At 42.4% G+C, this 19,241-nt stretch overlaps 1 protein-coding gene across 4 annotated transcripts in view; it reads left to right on the top strand.

Annotated features, from left to right (window-relative positions):
* The window catches only part of Grip1 (glutamate receptor interacting protein 1), a 632,754-nt gene that overhangs the window by 560,261 nt on the left and 53,252 nt on the right, over positions 1 to 19,241 (top strand). For all 4 annotated transcript variants that reach the window (XM_050165496.1, XM_050165498.1, XM_050165497.1 and 1 more), the window contains exons 15-16: positions 5,948 to 6,017; positions 7,559 to 7,704. In XM_050165496.1, the coding sequence (XP_050021453.1) occupies positions 5,948 to 6,017; positions 7,559 to 7,704 (216 nt within the window). The remainder of the gene's footprint in view (positions 1 to 5,947; positions 6,018 to 7,558; positions 7,705 to 19,241) is intronic.

The following is a 19,241-nucleotide window of genomic DNA, read 5'->3' on the forward strand; positions in this document are numbered from 1 at the left end:
GACGTCTTTATCAGCAATGCTCTACTAAGCACTGTGCCCTCCAGGAAAGAAGCCTTTGGGTAAGATGGTGAATACGAAGTGCTGAGCAGACTGTTGCATGGATTAAAGATGTGGAAAACAGTCAAGAGCAAGGACCAAAAGGCTTACTGCCACTCTCCATAAAAGGATGCACGATTAAATGCGTGTGAACATGTATGTAAAATACATACACAAATGCATATAAATATATGTATACATCTGTGTGTATACACACAAATATGTATACACACATACACACACATATAAAACACATTGTGAACTTCAGCACACGTTAGCAAAATGGTGATCATTCATGTCTTTACACAAAGCCTTCTAAAATATTTTAAGCAAATCTTCAGAGAACAAAAATGTAATGAATACACCAAAATACATAGTATGAAATTCTCAAACAATAAATTTTAAAAATATATTTTTAAGTCCAGTGTGCACTACAGTTGTGTTATATAGACTGGAAATCCAGACCCTTCCCATCAACCATACATGGGCTCTGAGTGAAGCTGGGGGCCTGCTATGGTTTATTGATTTTTTTCACCATCTTTGTACAAATTCCTTTTTCCGCCTTTTTTCTCCTCGTGAAACCTCTGTGTTCAGAAGGGTACCTTCACTGTGAGAGGCACTAATGTCCACAGTGTGTCCAGTTACCCTCCAATAGCAGGGGACCCCTTCAAGACTATCAGAAGTATCAGCTGCTAACATCACATTCATAACAGCAACAAAGTTGTTACAGTTATAAAGTAGCAACAAAAATCATTTTGTGGTTGGGGGTCACTACAGCATGAAGTATTTAAAGGATCCCAGCTTTAGGAAGGTTGAGAACCACTGCTCTGTGGTGAGAGGCTCATATCCCCTTGTGTGTCCAGCCACACGGCAGACCTCACTGAAAGAAAAATGACATCCTCTGAATTTGGATGTAGTGAACAGTTTTAGCCCAATTTTCTTAGGCTTTTGATGAGACATTCATGGTATTTTAGAACCGGGCATTACTTTCATTGATGTTGCAGTAATATGGAATGATTTATTAGGGGAGGTGAAGTGGGGTAAATGAATAGATAGGACTGTGTTTTAAAACATAGCCACACCCTAGTGCCCTCTTACCAAAATCATGGCTCCTACCTTCCAACAAATCCACCTGCCTGTCAACTCAGAGAACTTTGGTTGTCTCTGTCCTGTGTTTGCCCTTGTCAGTAGAGCCTTTTGACATTGGCATTTCCTTTTGAGCTTTTGCAGCTGGGATTTGTCCTGACAGTAAACACAGTGCGACTGTGTGTGTTTTCCTCCTTAGTCCTCACGCCAGCCCTGGGATGGCCACATTCTATAGAGAGGAATGAATGGTACAGTTCAGCTGCATAACTGCCCAAAGTCAATAAAAGGCAAAGCAAGGACCGAAGCATATTCTTTCAGCCTGCATGCTGGCTTTCCTGGGCCCGTGCCATTCAGCCCTGTCATCATCTGATTGATGAACTTCCCAGAGCCTAGATCAGAAAAGCAAAAGGCGGCGTCCTATACATGTAGTTAGTTTCTTGGCTTTCTTTCTGACACGTGACCAGATACTCTGCAGGAACAAAGGCTTAGTTTACTTTTCTTTATAAAAATCACCAAGCGGGCTGTATGACAGGCACAACAAATTTTCATCTTTTCTGTAAAAATAAATTTCTCCCAGTGAGGGTGATCAATGATTGTAACACCTCTAAAATTAAATGACGGTGAATGAGCACATGCTATCTTGGCAGGAGAAACATGTGAAGTTTTCCAATGGCAAAATCCTGTGTGAAGATCAAGAAAAGGAAAACAGAGGACAGCAGCAGACTCTGGCAGGGAACTTCAGTGCATTTTCTATTCCCCAGAAGCCCAGGAATTGGGGGCTCCAGAACTGGGGATATGTAAGAATAATGGTATAGCTCAGACAGTAGAAGCAGGAGTAGGAGTGGCTGATTCCACTTGTGAAATAATATATAATGTCACTATTTTGTCTTTCAGGCTTAGTCATTCTCTGCTTGTATTTATGAACCACACAGGTTTGATCCCTTCCTTCCTAGATCACCACATTCATGTGTCTTTCTTGCCTCTGCATTTTTTCAACATGGCATATTACAAATAATCTTGGCATGATTAGGATTTGCTATTCATTTTAGCACGGCCGTGTTATCAGTGTTCAGAAACAAGTCATACAGAATCCTGTTTCTTTCCTCTTCTGGAGAATTTAGTTGCATTCTAGGGAGTTCTCTAGTTCATGCTTTTAGATGTATAAATCCCAAAGCTTCTGAGCGTTTCTGGGAGATAAACTTGGTTACACTGAGTGAGAGGAGCTATCCCAGGGACAGACTCTTGGTTACACCGAGTGGGAGGAGCTATCCCAGGGCTAGATTGTTTACATCTGGAGAAGCAAGAAGTTGAAGACTTGCTTGTGCACAATCTCCAAGTAAATTATATGGAGTTGGATTTTTAACACAAATAGTTGGAGCTATCAAGACGGCTCAGTTGATAAATGCTTTAATTATTCAATTAATTCCAAGCATAAGGACCCAAGTTCTGTACTCAGAATCTGTGTAGAAACCCTGGGTGTGGTAGCATTGCACTTATAATCCCAGCCTGGGGAGACAGAGACAGGGAGATCCCTGGGGTTTGCTGGCTAGCCAGCCTGTGTTAATTAGTTAGCACCATGTCAGAAAGAAAGCCTGTCTCAAAGCAGGTGCATGCCGTGACTGAGGGTGACACCTGAATTTGTTCTCTGACCTTCACATAGACACAAGCACATACAAGTACACACATATACAGAAAACTGTATATATGTATCTGAAAAGCATTATAATATTTTCTGAGGTTCAAGAATGTGCACCTATAGGCAACATGAAAAAGACCAGCTCTGTGCTGCTACATAAATAGATGGCTGTGGTGAGTCCTGAGTCATCTAGATGACTCATGTGTCACTGCTTGGGTACATTAGCAGTGACATTAGAGACGCAGTGGCATTGGAGTCCAAATTATCTCATTAAATGTAAGTTGAGAAAAACACTGATAAGTCTAACCTCCATCGTGGAGCACACAGTTTCACAGTGCTGGTCTCTTGTCCCCTTCTCAGTTCTGCTTCTCTGGCCAAGTGCATTGAGTTTTCAAGGAATTGCTATTGTTTGTCTTTGGCTTTTACCCCATAATCTTTGCTTGTGCTTCCTTTGTAAGTCAGTCTATTATTAGCCCATTCACTGTAGACCACCACCTCCACCCAGCACTGGTTTGGCTACTCCAGTAGAAGTGATATAGGTAAATATTATTTTATTTTATAATAAATATAAATACTTATATTTATATATAAATAAATAAAATAATATTAAAAGTATTTCAGAATAGAGAAAACTTTTTATTTCTCATGATCTTATAATATCTAACAAGCCCTGCCTCTCTTTTTTAAACTGATTTTAAACCAATTTCTCTGAGATTCCACAGCCAGAGCCCAGTGCAGATATGGCTCATAGTTAGTGTTCTGGAAATATGAGCTAAGTAAGTGCCTGGTTCTGTGGAAATTTTCAATCAAATCCAAAGCATTAAGTGACTATGAGACATTTCTTGAAGGATCACTAGTCTGGGCAAGATCCTATGGATAAAGACTGAAGGATCCATTTCTATTCTGGGTAGGGAAATGAGTCTGAAGTGGCTGGATCGCAGGAACAACAAACAATGCAGAAAGAGCAGTCTTGTGTGCATTGTCTAATCACTCTGCCTTTGAGGGCTCATAATCCTCTCAGCAGAAACTCTCAGGTAAAGATTGTGAATATTCATCATATCCTGCACAGGTGAGGACCTGAGTCATCTAAAGACTTTGTCCTCAAGCAATCAACCTAGAAATGCCAGAGCTATGACTTCAGCCCCAGCCATTATGACCATCAAGTGACATTTCTCAATCCCTACACTATAATTTCCTACTGGTTTTCTATTACCAAAGCTACACATCTATGTAAAATCTATTAATATTTAGTAATAGTGACCTTCTTGGTAGGTTTAGAGCTTATGGGCTTGCTATATATATATAGGCTTGCTATTTTCTAGGCAGAGAAGAGCTTAGCATTGTGGTAGGGAGGTATCGACAACTACTAATCGCTCGAGGATTCACCACCACATCTGTGTGCCTGGAAGTGAAAGAGACAAATAGGTCTGTACACGCTTCTCTGTTCAATATCTTCACCACCAAGAACTTTTGAGTTTCAGTTGTGGGTGTAGTTAGAGGAGAAAGGAGAATATAGAGAGATGAGGATAGCCACCCTATGCATGTAGATGCGTAGAGCATTCCTAGAAAAAAATTTATGTAGCATTGCCCTCTACCATGATACCATTTTGCTGTCTTGCAAAGAAGGGTGAGTTTGATGGATCTTCTCGTTTTTACAGTTGCTGATTTTCCTTTTCAGTGAAATGTGGGCCTTTTTCATTCAAAGGAAACTCTTGCATGTTATTTCATTGTTACTATAGGTTGGCAAGATACTACGCGAATTCATTGGCAGATACTAAAAGGATAATAATAATGCTTGCATGTAATAAAAGTTCAATGTGTGTGTGTGTGTACACGCGCGTGCACGCGCGTGCGTGTGTGCGTGCATGCCCAATGCCCAGAGCTATTTCTATTTTAGAATATGAGTAAAATTGGTAGATGTTCATGTCTGTGGGTAAGTCATATCCAATCATTGAGTGAAGGTTTAAACAATGAGTTAATTCTAGTGAATATGTTCTGCACACTTTGCTAGAAGCTAAGGTTAGCGATTAAGTGAAATCTCATCATTTACTCAGGACTAATTGCAATAGTGGATAAGGAATTGGGGCATTGGTTTTCCTTTTAATATGATGTTGAGTTGTTAAACCATCTGTCCTTATGCATAAACATTTTTCTGGGATTCAGGTAGGATTATAGGATATGATATGGTTCTGTGATTATTATGGGTTGATCAGCCTGTTTATAATAAAATCTTACTTCAGGGGCCTTTTAATGTCCTCTAAAAGGAAACCGTCACAGGCTTCAGGTTGGCAAAGCATCTTCTCTCAGAGACACTTGGTTTTTCACAAATGTTGATATCCTAAATGAAATTTAAACTTTACACATAAAGATGGTTTCTTTGAGCTTCTCTGGGGTATAATGCATATTCATAGTTAATTTCAAGGAAGTTTTTTTCCAAATCTTTTATTTTTTTATTCTTATCAAAGGGAAGTCCTACTTCCCAAAAGATTAAAGGTTCCAAATATTTGACCACTCTGACTGATAATAATTTTATGTGTGGTTTAATAAGTTCTATATTATATGCTTATAATATATACACATATATGTATTTAGTTAGGTAATAAAATATTTCCTATCATACCAAAATAAGCAGTCCCATCCCATAACACTGTAGAGTTTTCTAGGTAAGAATTTGTGGGCAGAGCATAAGGGTTCGTATAGTCCACCCCAAAAGATTTCCACGTAGACGACACGAATAATAAAGCAGTGGCTACTGCCTTATATCCCTCCCAGGGCACTTGAGGAACGTGGTGAGTGCCCATCAACAAAGTCGTGCCTCTTTGCTAGAGAGGCATGGAGGAAAGGGTAGGAGACCAGCTCACACCCAGTATCACCAAAGTGACTGATTTCATGATTCTCCTGTTGAGGAGCCAACCTTTCAGGTCACTGCCCTAAATCTGATGGTCAGCTCTTCACCTGCTTTCTCCAATTGCAAATTTAAATGACCATCTTGCCTTCCAGCATGCAAATACTTTTACATGAATGTGTTTTTGGATTTAGTATGCATATTTTCCAACCATATGTTGGTTGCCTTTGATTTACATATAAACTCTCCCTGGTATGGAAAGCATCAGTCAGGAGGGAACGTACAGACTTGCATGAGTCCTGGATATAAAGATGTGATGTCTCGCTCTGTCTTCATTATTACAGCACCATCCAGTAGAAAACCTGGGGACCCTCTTGTCATTTCAGATATCAAGAAAGGCAGCGTGGCACACAGGTAAGGATGGGCCTTCCCTCATTTACCTGTTTCCTCCTGTCGGCGTGTTTCCGTACTCCAGAGTGGAAAGTGATCTTTATGGGCTTCCATGGGGTCAGCATGAGCATTTCTTCATGCTCATCATCCATCTTTCATCTTCTAGTTATTTCAGTTCTGAGAAGTGCCTCACCTAGACTAATAGCTTATGCGACAGCTGGGTTAGGTGCTATTGTGTCCCCTTTGAACAAGTAAGACTTTTGAACCCCCAGTAATGTTTATGTTTCTGTTCTAATTTCCTTTCTGTTGATGTCATTTAAAAAAAAATCTGACCAAAAGCAACGCAGGAGAGAAAGGACTTAATTGGCTTATAGTTCCAGATCATAGTCCCTTACGGACAGACATCAGGGTAGAGTCTCAAGTGGGAACATGAACGTGAACCTGCTAGCTGACCTACATCATTCCTACTGCCCAGAGAGTTCATAGGCAAGGAGGTCCAGCAGAAGCTGGGGAGGAGTGCTGCTTGCTGGCTCACTCCGTGGGCTCATGAGTAGCTAGGTTTTTTTTTTTATTCAGTTCAAAACCATCTGTCTAGGGAATGTGTTACTCATAGTGGGCTGGACCCCCCCAAACCAATGAACAATCAATAGAAACCATCACAGACATATCCACAGGCCAATGCGATCTGGACAGTCTCTTGACTATCACGTCTTTCTTAAATGACTCTAGGCTGTATCAAGTTGTCAATTGAAGCTATATTAGAACTGTCTCCTCCCTGGTCTCTGTACATCTAAATAAGATCGTCTTGTACTTTCTATGACACAGATAAAAGTCCATTTTATGTAAAAAAGCATGCCAATGTAATATTAACTTTCCTCTTATTGTTTTTTAAATGAAGACTTTTAAAACCCAGCCTGTCATTGTAATTGTGTCATTAAAGAAATAGAAACCACAAAAAAGTGTGGAGGACATAGTAAGAGTTCAGATTTATAGTGCAGGCACAGCTGTGATGAAAAGTAAATTATTAATATCATGTGTCAAACAAGGACAAAAAATGTTTCTTGTGTAACAGGTGGAAAGTGGGCAGGGAATCCAGAGCTGGGAAACCATCACACCTACCTGCCATTCCTGTTTCCTATCCATAAGAGGAAAGGGATTGGGGGTTGCTGAGATAGCCTGTGTATCAATCATAGATGACCCAGCAGAAGAAAAGAGAGGATAAATATTGGGAAATAATTATCTCTAGGTTGGGAGGAACACAATGATATGTGGGGGCTCTTGTACTTAGGACCTCCTAAGGAGCTCTAGCCTTCCTGAGAAAATGCCCGGGTTAAGTTGAAGAAAGCATAAGGAAGACGTTTGGGCGTTATGCAGTGTGACACCGTAGCCCCCATCCCAAACAAGACCGGGAAGAAATTGAAGCTTGTCAATATAGTACAGTTTACAAACAGTTGAAACCTTCGACTGTGAAGGCCACTAGAACACTGCATTGTGTTCAGCGCCTTTTGAAATGGCCCATGTGAGTATTCATCATAACTCACACAGTGCTGTGCGCTCATCAACAGAACCGGAACTCTGGAACTCGGGGATAAACTGCTCGCAATAGATAACATCCGGCTGGACAACTGTTCCATGGAGGACGCAGTCCAGATCCTCCAGCAGTGTGAAGATCTGGTGAAGCTCAAAATCCGCAAAGATGAAGATAACTCAGGTACTGACAGCATCTTTACTTAAGACTGACTTTTCTAACCGCCCATCTGTCAAAAGGGTAATAAATCTGGGTGTTTTCCATGTGGCAGCTGGCTAGTGACGTGATAGCGGTGTTTTATTGGTTTTTAGAATCTTAGAATTTTACATTGAGTGTTGAGTGAATTTTTAATGATGCTTTCAATTTTTATAACTAAGATATTTTTATAAAATTACAATTATAGGAAGATAATTTTAAGTATGAAGACTACTCTAAGGTAATGGAACTGGTCATTCCCGAGAGTTTGTTGATATTTGTAGCATATAACCATGACGAATGCTGCTTTTTTAACTGTATAAATGTTTAACTAGTTTTCAAACTCAAAGTCTTTCTTTGTTATTTCAGTGATTTCAGTATCATAGAGTAGCGTCATGCTTCGTGCAGAGAGGGTTTTCTTCAGATTTCTGTCTTCCTTTGAATTATTTCCTTAGCAAACTTCTCTAAAACCAGGATTGCAGAGCGAGAATAAAAGGGAAACACTGGGATTCCTCACACAGTCTGTCTTGTTTTCTAAGGGTCCTGTCCAGTCTAGGGGCCTCAGTGATGTGTGAGCAGTGACCTGTAATGCTTCTCAGACCCCGTCAGTGCTCATGGTCTCCTGGAGAGCTTTGGAAGCCCACATCCTGGACAGCAGCTTCCAGGCGATGCTCTTAGCAGTAATGCAAGGGACATGCCTTTACCAGCTCTGTAGTAAAAGCCCTTTTATCCCAATAGTAGCCTGGAACTATTGAAGAGTCCATTTATTAAAATAAGTCACTAATATGGAAGGTCTAGGAATGGATTTAAATCTGTATCACAAAGGTTTAATTTAAAATGCTGCCAGTCTTACTAATAAGCTTAAGGCCCATCCTGTAAATGTGGTTCTATGGAATATAGTTTCAAGTCTTTGTTTCCCTAAACTATACCTATAATACATAGTTTGTTACTTCTGTGCTTTTCATTTCTGAGACAAAATACATAATAAAAACAATTAAGGGAGGATATATTTGAATTCATGGTTTCAGGGGTCTTGAGACATGTTTGGCTGGTGGCGCATCATGGCAAAGAGGTGTCGGGGAACTAAGTTGGCAGGAATGAAAACAAAAGGGGGCTGGGGACAATTGATGCCCTCCAAAGTGATGCCCAGTTCCATTTCCTACGCTCAGCTCCACTTCCTACTAGTTCATACATTACAAACTACCAATGGATTTGCCCATTGACTCAGTTAACCCATGACTCAGTACTCCCACTAGCTGAGGTCCATGCCTTCAACACATGAACCTGGAGACAGCAGAGTAGGGGTGGGTACATTTCATATTCCAACCAAATATTCCACTTCGGATTTCTGGAGGACTCATGTCCAACTCAAGATGCAACACTATTCAGTCTGTCTCCAAGAATTCCCAAGACCTCTAGCTAGCATCACATAAAAGTCCAAGTCCATTCTCTTCTGAGACTCAAGGCAGCACAGTTGGCATCACGGAATGGCATTAAGGTCCGCGGCCAGCCTGAGCAGTAACCAGACCCCACCTGGACCACAGCGGCAGCAGTTTCTGAGTTTTTGTTAGCTGAGCTCGGAGAAGTGCTTTCCTTGGCAGCCTGTGAGTGAAAGGCTCCCTGGAGTGATCTCCAATCAAAGGCTTTCACGGGCTTTCTATCTTTACACCCTTGAGCCACTGGTGAATGGGAACTGGCTGATGCCCTAGATGCTAGGACAGCATCTTTCTTGTTGTCCCAATGCAAAGTGCTTGGCTGGTATTGATGGTGCTGGTCTACTCAGCGAACTCACTTTATTTTCAGCCTTAAAAAGCCCCTTGTTTTAAAAATCTAAACTCCAAGCTGGTCAGTCCCTCTGCTCTGCCTTTCCCTCCTGATTCTCAACAAACAGCAGACGATATCCATACCAGTCAACACACCTGCTATCTCAAAGTGTCTTCCAGCAGATTAGCCTACGAGCTTTAAATGTGGCATCTCACAAAGTATCAGGTCAAAGGGGGACTTACAGACGTGTTCCTTGGAGAATGTGATATACGGCTCTCATCCAAGAATGCCCTCACATCCGTCTGAACCTCATGAGCAGTCGCTGAGGATCCAATCAGCGTTTTGTCTTGAGGGTTCTCCATAGAACCACCTCGCATGCTCTTCTTGCAGAACTGGAAGTGGTTTTTTAGCTTTTTTTCCAATTTTCCCCAAGTTCCTCCCACAAGTCATTTCCAAAGACTTAGACATTGCCAAGTGAAGAAGTCACAGCAACTACCTTCCGTCTAAGCCTCCATTTCTTGTGTTGGTCCATCTTTCTGCCACTGTGACAGAACATCTGGTCAGACCATCAAGAAGGAGGATGGATTGGTTGCTTTTGCTGTTTGTTTGTTTGTTTGTTTGTTTGTGTTTCACTCATGGTTCAGCCCGTGGTCAGCTGGCCCAGAAACAACAAAGCCAGCTGACCAACATCTACTTCAAGGATGTGCCTCTAATGACTAGCTTTCTTCCTTTGGGCCCCACCTTCCAAAGGTCCCACTATGTCCTAGTGGTGGCACAGATTAGTAACCAGTTATGATCAATAGCCTTTAACATGGATGCCTTCAGGGACACTTAAGATTGGGATCATGATACCAACCAGTAAAACCTTGTCAATATTGTAGAATCTTCTCATAACTAAATCATAACAGGTTTAGAGGTCTAAAGGTCACAGGCGTGTCGAGCCATATATTTAAGGTTTCTATTCACAGTGAAAGAAAAAAAAACAATAGTTGCATCCATTGGTAGATTGGGAATGATGATTATAGCTAAATATATTTTGTAATCAGCAGTTTAAAGTGTGCACAAGCTTGTGCTCATTCTTCCTCAAGCGCTGATTTTCTATGCCTGGTTTGCATCCCGTCCTTTTTGAGTCTGCTCCCACTGCACTCTCTTTGGGGAATTTCTTCCATGAAAAGGCTGAAGCTTCCAGCATCAACTGGGTTCTGTCCTAAGGAAGAGTCTAAGCCCTGTGGAAAAACCTGCTTCGCCTGATTTGCCCAACTCAGCAGATCTCAGCTACCTCCCTTGCAGAGGAGAAAGCCAACTCAGGGAGGAATGTGTGTGGTACTGGCAGCTGGCAGTGTGTCCGGTTTCAAAGCCAGCCAGGCAGATATGTTGGCAGGACTTACTGAAGCAGCCGCACAGAACTGGAGAGCTCCACTGTGTTCTCAGCTGATTTCCTTTGGCCTACCCCCAACTCCTTTATATCTTTTCACCTATATTCCCTATCCTAACATCATAGTAATCATCATGTTTATTTTTTTACTTCTTTTAGATCCTAAATTTCTCTGGAAAACATCACATATATACCCAAAATATGACTATAAATGTTATATTTATATAACTCAAGCCATATTTCTCAAATGGGCCTATCAAAACATATGCTCATTAAGATGTGATCAAACAGCAGGTAACCATTTCAGAATTATTATCTGATTTTGCCTTGGAAGAACAGGCATTGTCCTTTTTTTCTCTTCCCTCCCAGGATTGCAAGTGTGGCTTAAGGACTAGGGAGATGGCTCATGATCTCTAGAAACACACATAAATGTCAGATGGGTGGGTGTAAGTGGCCCACTTGAAATCCCAGACTCAGAAGTTGGAGACAGGGCATCTCCAGACCAAGCTGGTGATCAGGACTAATCGCATCGGGGGCTCTCCAGGTTCACATGAAAGAGTCTGCCTCATTGAAAAACATGGAAGACCAATTGAAAGTGTTTCCTGGTGTCCTCCTTGGGCCTCCCCATGCATGTGAACAGGCATCCACACACATATCGAATTCTTCTGTATGAAGAGCAAAACAAGATAGGAAAGCCCTGCTCATTTCAAATGTAATACTTGATCAAAAATTAGTTCTTAAGATCCTATGTGATCATAAAGAGCACATATTTTAGTTTATTAATTTCCCCTTTTATTAAAAATAGATTGTTTTCTCATACAATATATCTTGATTACATTTTTGTCCTCCCTCTACTCCTCCAAGTTCCTCCCCTTGATCCAGATCTACTCCCTTTCTGTCTCTCGTTAGAAAAGAAACAGGCTTCTACCAACAAAACATAAAATACATAACAAGATAAAACAAAACCCATCACACTGAAGTTGGAAAAGGCGATTCAACAGAAGGAAAAGATCCCCAAAGGAGGCACACGAACCAGACACACTTGTTCACACACTCAGGAGTCCCATAAAAATACTAAACTGAAAGCTACACTATATATGCAGGGGCCCTGGTGCACACCCGTGAGGCTCTGTGCTCGTTGCTTCAGTATGCATGAGTTCATATTTGCTCAAGTCCATTCAGGAGACCTTGTTCTCCTGGTGCCCCCCTTTCCCTCGAGCTCTTACACTATTTATGCCTCCTCTTCTGAGGGAAGAGATTTGATGGAGACATTCCGTTTAGACATGACACACACATTTTAAAATCAGGTCTGAGTTTGAAGTCCACATCTACTACTTTTTAGCTGTGTGGGTCTGGACAAGTTATTGAGCACTGTGTGCAATTTTACTTCATTTGCATGCACACGCAGGCTCCAAACCTACCTGACTTCATTTGCATCTACATGTAGGCTACCTGCCTACCTGACTTCATTTGCATGTACACATAGGGTACATACCTACTTTACAAAGATAGTGTTGCTCGGTGGTTTCCTAACTCGCAGAGCCAATGTTCCATAAACTAGGGTCCATTTTTATTATTATAATTATCTCCTAAAACCCCTTTCCCTCCATTCTGCTCCTCAATCAGGATATAACTTAGCAGAAGGGGAGCACTGATCACTAGACCAGCCACTGATTTTTAACATTTGAGGTTCTGTTTCATCCAAAGTCATACAGATGAATTGAGCTATCACTGACTAGTGGCCATTCACCCCCGAAGTTTGTGAATCCTAATATTCAGGGCGAAATCTTACTCATACCAACCAATCCTGGGCTTCCCATACTCTAGATGTTTTCCATTTCTTCCTTTAACGTCCTGTTCCTATTTGCCCTTCATTCATGCTTCCCCCCATGGATCCCCATGACATAACTTGGCGTCCTAAGATGTACAATGCTGCATTGGGATAAACAGGTGCCACTTCCGAGTATCCGCCTTTCTTCCTGTTGCCGGCTTGTTGCTCTACGGTGTACATAGGGAAATGCTGGAGTCTTTCTCAAATGTTGCAGTCTTTGATTTTCAACCCTGCTGTCAGCGCTTTAGGGTCCGTGAGGCACCAGGTATGTGTTTGGAGGACTGCCAATTCTTAAATAATGAGGATACAATCTCTATGCTCAAGTCAGCCAATACCAAATAGGAGAAACAATTTAAAAAATTAGTAATTTGAAAATTGAGGATGAGGGAGCTAAGGAGATGGCTCAGTGGGTGAAGTGCTGGGCGTGCGAGCATGAGGACCTGAATTCAATTCTCAGCACCCATGTAAAAAGCTGGGTACAGAATGTGTGCCAGTAATACCAATTGGGGAGGCAGAGACAGGAGGAGTCCTAGGTCTTGTTGGCTAGCCAGTGCTAGCCAGATTGCCAAGCCCTGGGTTCCTTGAGAAATCACATCTCAAAAGAGAAGGTGGAGGATGATTGAGGAAGACACAGCGTATCCATCTGTGGCTTCCACATTCATTCACACACATGAACACAGACACATATATACACATACCAATGGGATAAATGGCTGTGTACATGTCCGTGGCAGCATTCTTTGTAAAGATCCTTCAAAGTTTAGGATCTTAGTTGGAGGAAGTAGGTCACTCAGGGAATTCCTTTAAAGATTCTGTTATGAGCTACACACACTGCCCAACCATGTACCATGATTGCAATGATATTCCCTGCCTGAGTGCATGGAGCTGAACCCTCTGAAACAGCGAGCCAAAATAAATTCTCCCTTGATCTTGTTCTCATGAGCATTTTCTCACGGTGACCAATACGGCACAAGATGGCAAGAGAACGTCTAAGCATCGATTTTCACCAGGAGGCTCAACTACCTTGAACTGGCATGTGTGTGTGTGTGTGTGTGTGTGTGTGTGTGTGTGTGTGTGTGTAAGAGAGAGAGAGAGAGAGAGAGAGAGAGAGAGAGAGAGAGAACGTGGCGCATCCAGTGGTCTAATATACTGAAGTATTAAGTATGTGAAGGAGATGAGGTGGAAAGGTTTTCTAGAACATCACCGTGGGCCTTGTAGACTATGGTGGTGAGGACTTTAAAGTTGCCCCCAGAGCCTATGGGAGGAGCTACCACAGAACCTCACAAAGGGAACGAATCCAGAGAAATTGGTTAGAGATCACTGGTTTCACTCATGTTGAATGAGTCTGAAATAAACATTGTGGCTATTTCCATAGAATGAAAAGACTGTGAACACCAAACAGACTGGCTTCGCAGCTGGGAATTACACAAATAGCTTCCCTGATTATCGGGTTCCTCATCTACAAAGATCTGTATCTTTAAATATCTCCAGTACTGGCTGCTTTGAGGAGCAAAGGAAGTAATTACTATATCTTAGCAAAACATTCATACCGAGTAGAAAGAACCCAGTGAGCACTATTAGCAGCCACAATTAGAGAAAATTAATTTTAGCTTTATTTTGTGATGGCCAAATGCCTAACAACACTTAGAGTTTTGAATATTTTTCTCCCTCTAGGTTCAGTTACTGTTTTGCCTTCAGAAGCTCTTGTGCGGTATCAGAGGAGTGTAACTGAGCAGGGCAAAGGAAAGGCTCTTGTCCCAGGCTCCAGGACAGGGACTGCTGCTCTATCCCCAGGTCCACGAGATGCACAGACCTCTCTTGAAATAACTCTGTCATTTTGCCTTGGCTGTGCCTGGTAGGAAGCCATGCAATAAAGAGACTGTAGATACGGCTAGGTCCCAAGGAGAAGGCTGGCAGAGACTTGGGGGGAGTTGTGCCAAATAATGCAAGAATACTCAGGAACCTGGATTTCCAAGGCTTTGCATCATGTTTCTGCCTCTCTGTCCATCAAGTGGGCAGCTGCTGTGTCTTCTCTTGGTTTAAATGACCTTCCTTCAGCCAGAGAGCTTGTTTGTACACTCTGTGAATTCAGCACTTTGCCTTCTTCACAGGCCCTCAAATGTGTGGAAAACACTATGTCCAGGCCTTTACTTGTCCTACCCATAACGCATGGTTTTTTTTTTTTTTTTTTTTTTTTTTGTTGTTGTTGAGGGTGCAAGACAATCTTCTGCAAATTTAGTCTTTACTTCTAGTTGAAGCGATTCTATCTGGGCTTTCTTTGGGGTTTTCTTTTCAGTTTCTCAGTGTTAGGCCAAGCTAAGTTATTTGAAGTAGACTTTCCTCTAAAGCCTAGATTGGAGGGGAAATACCTTTCTATGACCTCTGGCTGTGCTTTGAGCACTGGAAGGATCTAGCTATCTTGTGTTTGCTCTCTTGTGGTAATGGCACCCAAACCTGAGGGCACCTGATAATCACCAGGGCTGTTCACATGGCCATCGGAGCCCCTCCTCTGGAGTCTATGGTTGTTTCAGGTCCAGGAACTCACAGAGAATTTACATTTCTAACCAGCTCTCAGATGATGCCAAAGTTGCTGGTCCTTCAATCACAGCTTGAGACTCAGAAACGATCACTTTCATAAAGACATTTAATTCCACTCATAAACTTTCCATATCTCGTGCAAATACCCCGAGTGCCCAGCTTTGCTGTAAACTAGCCTTAGCACAGGGAAGCAGCCGTAGCGAGGGGCTCTCTGAGTGGCTTGTTTTCTCTGGCTAGTCCAACTCCAAGACTACTTCCAATCAGTTTTTTTTTTTTTTTAGTTGAAGTGAATTTTGATTGACCTGCATGTGTATCCCTTCCAAAACCCCTCTTTGAATCCGAACCTCCTCTTTGGCCATGGCAGCTGCTGCTGTTATGGATTCAAGCCAGACAGTGTTCATTTTGTTAAACAGGCAGCACTCAATAAGGCAGAAAATAACATTACAGACAAGTAATGCAGCCATTTCACATCTGCTCTGTGGTCCCATTAATTTCCTTAACTAGAGCTATGCTGAACGTACAAGCAGGCTGGCCCCTTTCCTGCCTCCCGCTATTAGTTATAAACCTGCTGTTGGGATATAAAGGCTGCTTATAATATCATTAGCGTCTGTTTAGGCTCGCTTTGCAACTTTCTGGTGATGTGGCACCCTGTCTTCACAGGTGCTCCTTTCTCTCGGGGTTGAAGATTCTAGCTGCTCCTTCCTGAGCTTTGGAAGTTAGAGCAGCCTCAAGGACCGAGGCTTGGAGAGCTTCCACCTCCAAAATGCTCTGAACATAGCTTTCCAAATAGTGCTGTCCTCCTAGGCAACGTGGCCTTTCAGATGCTTGCTGGGCTGAAACCCAGAAGGGCAAATGGATTCCGAAGTTCAGCCTGAGGCTGAACTAACACTCCAGAACCTTAAAGGGAGGAAGTTCAGGGTCGGCGTGGCCCCCTAGTGGTCACCGAGGTCTTGGCTTCGCACTCTACATGGAGCTGCACTGGCTTTGTGTCATCTGCCTAGAAGGGACATAGACTTGGCCCACTGTGGGCTGTCACTATTTTAGAGAGCTCTTCCTGGGTATCTGCCTGCATGCTAACAATCCTCCATCCTGCTGCTCTTCTTGAGAATTTTCGGAATTCCCCCTGATGCCAGACAGAGTTCTGGGGTATGAAGATATGAGGATAAAACCATGTTTGGGGGGATTCTCTTCTAATGAGAGAAATAGTAAAAACACGGGATAGGGCTGGAGAGATGATTCTTTGGTTAAAGCACTTACTGCTCTTCCAGAGGACCAATGTTTAATTCCCAGCATCTACATGGAGGCTCACAGCCATCTGTAACTCCAGTTCCAGGGCATACACAACCCTCTTCTGGCCTCCTTGGGCACCAGGCATGCATGTGGCGCATAGACATATGTGCAAGCAAAACTCCCATATACATTAAATAATGTATATACAGAATTAAAAGTATATGCCATAGGATGAATCTTGTCAAAAACTGGGCCTTGAGATGAAGGACTCTTAGGTACTGTGTTGCAATAGCATATGGGCTTCAAAGCTTCTCTTTATCAGACTGAATCCTATTCCTTAGCCTTGAATTCTTTCATTCAAGAAAACTTAAACTTTTTTCTTCTTTTAGTTAAGGAAGAAGCTTAAACGAGGAGTTGGAAAGGTGAAAACACTAACGTGACAGACAGACACCAAACCCAACTAAGAGACTAGGGCGTCCTTAGAAAATAAGGCACATGGGTCAAGTTTTGAGGTAGAAGGAGAAATTCCCCAGGAACACAAGAGGAAAGATCTGGGTGCACAGGGAGTAAAGCTGCAGACAGAACATCATCCGACAGCTGAGCAAGGACTTGTGACTCTACCAGGAGAGGCTCTGGGGCTTGGATTGAGATAAAAGAGGACAGTGTGGCCATCTGGAGCTCAGCTCCTGCAAATGCTAGGTTGTGATCTGTTAAGGAGTTAGAGAATTGATAAGAAGGCTTCACCTAAGATTGCAATGTAGTCAGGGTTGTGTTTTGAAAATGTTCCAGGAAGGAAAGACCAAGCCTCATGAGTTGACAGCGCTAGTGAGAATGGACGTGAAAGGACGGCAAAGGCCAGGTCCCAAGCAGGAAAGCCATTTAGAAGAAAACCTTGCTGTAAAAAAACTAGGCAGAGCCAAGCCAGGCCTCCTCAAGGGCCAGTGTCTTATAGCCGCACTGGCCATGTGGTTTAGGTAGGGCCACAGAGGGCAGCTGCTGCAACCAATGGAAAGAGAGGCAGGCTATTCAAACACCTATTTACCTGCGGCATATATGAGGATTTCTAGGAGGGTTATTTTCTATTTAACCTTGTTAGTAAAATCAGGTGCAGAGACAGTGTTTAAACTATGAAATCTCAAGTCCATACAGAAAACAGAGAAGCAGTGTGTAGTGACCATCATTGCGTCTCCCAGGACATCCATGGCTAGCTGGTTCCCTGTGTAGTTTCTCAGCCCACTGAATTGTTGGGAAGCAGGCCCAGGTATCCCATCCTGTAAACAACAATAGTATCCCTAAAAGAAGGTCCCTGGAAATAAAACCCAGTCAAAATAACTAGCAGTGATCTTAATATCATTGTGTATCTCAGCAGTGTTCATGATTCCCAGGAATATGGCTTATGAGTATGTACATGTATATAAACACATGTATATGTATATAATATATATGTATATATGCATATGTACAGAGAGAGAGAAAGCAAGAAAGTGGGAAAAGAGCAAGAGAGAAACGGGGGTGGAAATTGAGTTGTAATTTTTAGACAACTAGTTTGCTTAAATTAGAATCCCCAAAGGTCTACTTTTTTGCCTCACCACTACCCTTTGAAGGATGTGTTTCTAGTATAATGCCACCATTTTCTTGTTTTGCTTCTGTGTCCCGTACTGAGTGCCCAGCAGTTGTCTTTAGTGCCTACCTGGGTGCTAATATAGAATGCCCTATGTAAGCTGGCCCACACCACGACTATTCTTTACCAGTCTACTCCATTCCCAGTACTATTTGTCATTTTAGGAAACAAGGAGGAACTAACTGGAGAAGGTCTCCCGATTATTCCTCTCAGCAAGCGGGTCTGCCCCTAAGTTCGCCTTCTTCTCAGCCAATGTTTGTTTTCATCTAGAATGAAGCTTCATCTATAACTTTCCACAAATCCCTGGTTCTCCAGTGGCTTTTAACTGCATTTCCCCAAATCTTATAGAAAGACAACACCTAAATCTGGATGCCCGGTGCTTGTTCTCACGTGCAGATTACATGGAACATACAGAAAGGTCAAGGTTTGCCCAGCAGCAAACCTCCTAACAGAGGGACCAACAACAGAAAAACCAGAGATAAATAATATTACCTATCATTTAATTCTGTCAGGGTCACTAATCAAATGAATCGTTCCAGATTCTATCCATAATATAATTATTGACACAGCTTGCAACATAAATGTAATCTACTCACTATATCCCTAATTCATTTAGATCAAAGACAGAACTGGCAGGTAACAAAATATTATACTATTAGAAAATGTAGGTTTCTGGGCTTGAATTGGCTAAACCGGCTCCCCATGCTTCTCCCTGGAGCCCTCAGTAGCTTATGATAACCAGCCTGCTCACCACAACATAAGCTGCAGCCTAGAAAAAACTTGGTGACCATCATCTCCCAGAGTTCTTAGACCTGATGTGGAGGATCCGGCTTGAACCAGACCCCGAGTACTTTTCTGACCTGAGATGTTGATTCTAGCATTGCATCTTATGATTCCCAGCACGTGGAGCTGGGGAGGAGCAGCGTCCCTGAGAAGCGGTGTGGCTGCATTCCAGAACTCTCAGGCTATGACCAGGAACAAAGTAAATGCTGACAAGAGAGGGCGCGTCCCTGCACACAGTACTCTGCTGACCTTGCCTTTTATGTTCCCCCTAATTCTTCACCACGCACACAGATAATTGAATTGTTAACTCAAGCTTTTCCTTCCCTCCTTGTTTTAGCATTTCATATCGTAAATGAACAGCTGCTTACCGCAGAGGGGGCTCT

The sequence above is a fragment of the Alexandromys fortis genome, unplaced genomic scaffold (genome assembly GCF_014885135.2).
Source record: "Alexandromys fortis isolate MF-2015 unplaced genomic scaffold, M_Fortis_MF-2015_v1.1 scaffold_154, whole genome shotgun sequence".
Classification (NCBI taxonomy): Eukaryota; Metazoa; Chordata; class Mammalia; order Rodentia; family Cricetidae; genus Alexandromys; species Alexandromys fortis.